The following is a 4,163-nucleotide window of genomic DNA, read 5'->3' as shown; positions in this document are numbered from 1 at the left end:
GGCTGCTCCAGAGGCCCCATCGCCCGGGTCCCGCTCTGAGGGCCCGGCCCCGCCGGCTTCTCCTGGTGGCCCTGCTCTGCCTGGGGCCCAGCGTCTACTCACCCAGCAGGTATGTCCACGCAGGCAGAGGAGGAGGGCCTCTGGGGTGTTGTGCACAGGAGGCAGGGATTCAAGGGCTTAGGGAAAATTCCGGTTCTGCCGGTGGCCTTCCAGGCTAACGGCTTCAGCTTAGAGCCCAGACCAGAACGCCAGCTCAAGTCTCAGTGAGCACGCGCACACACACATAGAAGCAGACAGACAGGGACATGGAGACATGCAGACAGAGGGACACGCACGGACACAGCCACTCACAGACCCGCCGAGGCACACACCCCAGGGGACACCAGTCACAGAAGTGGCTGCACACCCAAGGGCAGATGCGCCTACATGAAACTGCTTATCTGTGTTCCTTGGGCACCTGCCATGGTTGGACGCTGGGTCAGGCCCACTCCCTGCCCTGGGGGGCTCCTGGTCAAGGGGAAGATGCCCCCGACCCTGGAAGTGCCCCTCCGTCATGGGAGGAGGCATGCGCAGGTCAGGAACCAGGCGCGGAGCAGGAGGTCCTGACTGTGGTCTGGGGCTCAGGGGGTCGGGGAAGGCTTCTTGCCGGAGGAGCCACCTGAGCTGAGCCATGAAGCAGCCACGAAGCAGCTGGAGAAGGTAAGGGTGAGGTCACTGTTGGCAGAGAGGACAGTCTGTACAAAGGTGCGGAGGACACGTGAGTGTATCCGAGTGATCAGAGTGGGTGAGCCAGTGAGTGAGAGAGAGTAGAAGAAACTGGAGGGGCCAGGTACGGCCTTGAATGCCGAGCTAAGGAGGAGCGTGTGCTTCTCCTGAGGGGGAAGGCAGCGCGGGGTGGGGACAAGGGTTCTATCTGGTTGCTGTATTAAGGGAAGCCTTTTTTAGTTGGTATTTATTTGTTTTTGGCTTTGCTGGGTCGTCACTGCTGCAGGGCTTCTCTGTTTCTAGCCAGTGGGGGCTGCGCTCGTTGTGGAGGGCAGGCCTCTCTCATCTCAGTGGAGCACAGGTTCTAGGCACGCGGGCTTCAGTACCTGCCGTTCGGGGCTCTGGAGCACAGGCTCAATAGTTGGGGTGCAAGGGCTCAGTTGCCCCGCAGCATATGGGATCTTGCCGGATCAGGGATCGAACCCATCTCTCTTGCGTTGGCAGGTGGATTCTCTCCCACTGAGCTACCAGGAAAGCCTCAAGAAGGGAAGGCTTTTACGTGCCCTTTTGTTGTTGTTGTTCAGTCACTCAGTCGTGTCCGACTCTGCGACCCCATGGACCGCAGCACGCCAGGCCTCCCTGTCCTTCACCATCTCCTGGAGTTTCTCAGATTTATGTCCGTTGAGTCCGTGATGCCATCCAACTATCTCATCCTCTGTCGTCCCCTTCTCCTCCTGCCTTCAATCTTTCCCAGCATCAGGGTCTTTTCTGATGAGTCAACTCTTTGCACCAGGTGGCCAAAGTACTGGAACTTCACCTTCAGCATCAGTCCTTCCAAAAATCATTCATGATTGATTTCCGTTAGGATTCACTGGTTTTGATCTCCTTACAGTCCAAGGGACTCAAGAGTCTTCTCCAACACCACAGTTCAAAATCATCGATTCTTCGGCACTCAGCCTTTTTTGTGGTCCAACTCTCAAATCCATACATGACTACTGGAAAAGTCATAGCTTTGAGTATACAGACAATTGTCAGCAAAGTAATGTCTCTGCTTTTTAATACTGTCTAGGTTTGTCATAGCTTTTCTTCCAAGGACCAAGCGTTTTTTAATTACATGGCTACAGTCACCATCTGCAGTGATATTGAAGCCCAAGAAAATAGACTGTTGCTGTTTCCATTCTCCCCATCTATTTGCCATGAAGTGATAGAACTGGATGGCATGATCTTCATTTTTTGAATGCTGAATTTTAAGCCAGTTTTGTCATTCTCTTTCACCTTCGTCAAGAGACTCTCTAGTTCTTCTTCACTTTCTGCCATAAAGGTGGTATCATCTGCTTAGCTGAGTTTATTGATATTTCTCCCAACAATCTTGATTCCAGTTGTGCTTCCCAGCCCAGCATTTCACACGATGGACTCTGCTTAGACATTAAATAAGCAGGTTGACAATATACAGCCTTGACGTACTCCTTTCCCAATTTTGAACCAGTCCATTGTTCCATGTCCGGTTAAGAACTTTTTGAAAATAGGCTTTTCTGGAGTTTCAGAAAGCTATTTCTAAGCAGGTAATCATAGCACCTCCAAATAATGACATTCTCATCAGGTCCTTCCCAATATTTATACCTCTTATTCATTTTTCTTGCCTTATTGACTTAACTAGTTCTTCTAGGCAAATGTTGAATGCCCTCAGAACACACGTGCTTGTCTTCTTCCTTATTTCAGAAGAATCTTACGCGGCAGAGAAGGGCTTTAAGGGAGGTTTATATTCTGGCAAGACCCCCGACCCCTCTAAGGAGATGGAATCCAGGGGGTCTAGGAAGGAGTACAGTTAGGACCTGTGACCAGGTGATGGGGGAGGTACGAGGGAGATGCCGTCCTCTGCCCCAGCTGGCTACTTTGGAGCTTTGAAGGATGGGGTGCTGGCCCAGGCCCTGGGGAGGTGGCAAGATTGGGACTGCGATGGGATACCTGGAAGGGGCCGCTATAGGAGGGCAGGCCTGGGAAAAGCGAGGGGAAGCTGGGGTGGAGATACCCAGTGCTGAGGGGAGCCCAGACCTGACTTGGTCACAGACAGGGTGGCCTCAGGTGGGAGCTTCCGGTAAGCATGGCCTCTGGGTGGTGCTCCCACACCTGCTCCTGGCCCTGCAGTGGGCGCGATGCCCTGACTCCATGAGGCCCTCATGAGCCTCAGGGCGCAGCCCAGGCCTGCATCTCCTGGCTCTTGAAGCTCAGCTGAGGCCAAGGTACAGGGGCCAGGGCCTCTGAACACTCAGGGCAACAGAACAGAGAGAAAGAGGGCCAGGAAGAGGCCCCATGGGTGGGGAGGCAGGCCCGGGGCAGGGGCCACGGCAGAGTCAGCAGGGAGTCTTCAGCCCAGAAGACACCAGCCTGATGCCCGAGAGGGCCCGCACAGGCAGGGGTGACCCTCACACTGAAGGCTCACTGCCCCCGCAGGCTGCCTTCGGGGAGATGGAGGGGTGGATGGACAGAGGTCCCCAGGCCAGTGAGGAGGCCCCATCACCAGGGGGCCAGTCCGGGGGCCTGATGAGCAGGCAGGTGGTACAGAACAGCCCAAGGACTGCTCGGAGGTGGAGGCAACTGCACCCCAGCTTCTGAAATCCAGGTCAGCTGTGGGGAGCAGAGGGAGAGGCTGGGAGAAAGATCTGCCTGAGCAGAAGCTGGGAGGCTGGCTGGGTGCAGGCCCAGGAGGCCTGGGAGTGAGGCTGGAGGAAGTACAGACCATGATGGGGGGCGAGGGGGCTTCAAATGCCAGGCTGTGGGGAGCCACGGAAGGGTTTAAAGCAGGAGAGTGACCTGATTGACTTGTGCCTCGTGAAGGTCAAGAATGACTTGGGAAGCTGCTGAAGCAGGATTCAGGGAGCAGGGGGCAGAGGAACACCAGGGGGCCCTCGATGGGCTTTGGGACGAGGTGGTCAGGCAGGGTGGCTGGGTTTCAAGTCTCTGCCTCTGTTACCTCCCGTGAGACCCAGCCGGCAGCTGCCCCTCTTCCCCCAGAATTTTCCCCTCAGCTTCCTGGGAGAACTCAAGTCTGATGCCACTCCTGGCATCTGGCAGCCTGCCCACCTTCGGACCCTCTGCCAGGAGAAAGGGTTCCCTGGGCAGCAATGCTGGGCTGCTGGTACTGGGAGACAGGGTTCAGCCTCTGCTCCCAGCTTCCTAGCCAGATCCGGGCTGATCCTGACTCCCCGCCCCTGAGCTGTGTGGCTTAAGGCAAGACCCTGCCCCTCTCTGAGCCTGTTTCCTTATCTATGAAGTGGGGTGAATGACACCCTGTCACTTTGTTGTCATGGGGATCTGACACGTGCCAGGCATTGGACCGAGCATACAGTAGGTGCTTACTAAGTGTGAGCTCTTGCCAACCAAGGTAGTCTGGCTCGTCCTGCCCCCACACTCCCTGGAGACAGAGCCCAGAGCGGGGCAGGCTGGGCCCGGCTGGAAGG

General features: G+C 56.0%; 1 protein-coding gene across 1 annotated transcript in view; it reads left to right on the top strand.

The window, feature by feature from the left end:
* The first annotated feature begins 3,547 nt into the window (after positions 1-3,547).
* The window catches only part of EXOC3L4 (exocyst complex component 3-like 4), a 10,904-nt gene continuing 10,288 nt past the window's right edge, over positions 3,548-4,163 (top strand). The window contains 2 exon segments of the mRNA XM_010851413.1: positions 3,548-3,634; positions 3,718-3,841. Coding sequence (XP_010849715.1) covers positions 3,548-3,634; positions 3,718-3,841 — 211 coding nt within the window.

Source organism: Bison bison, unplaced genomic scaffold (genome assembly GCF_000754665.1).
Source record: "Bison bison bison isolate TAMUID 2011002044 unplaced genomic scaffold, Bison_UMD1.0 scf7180017864302, whole genome shotgun sequence".
NCBI classification, from domain to species: domain Eukaryota; kingdom Metazoa; phylum Chordata; class Mammalia; order Artiodactyla; family Bovidae; genus Bison; species Bison bison.
This window is presented reverse-complemented; position numbering and strand designations above follow the sequence as displayed.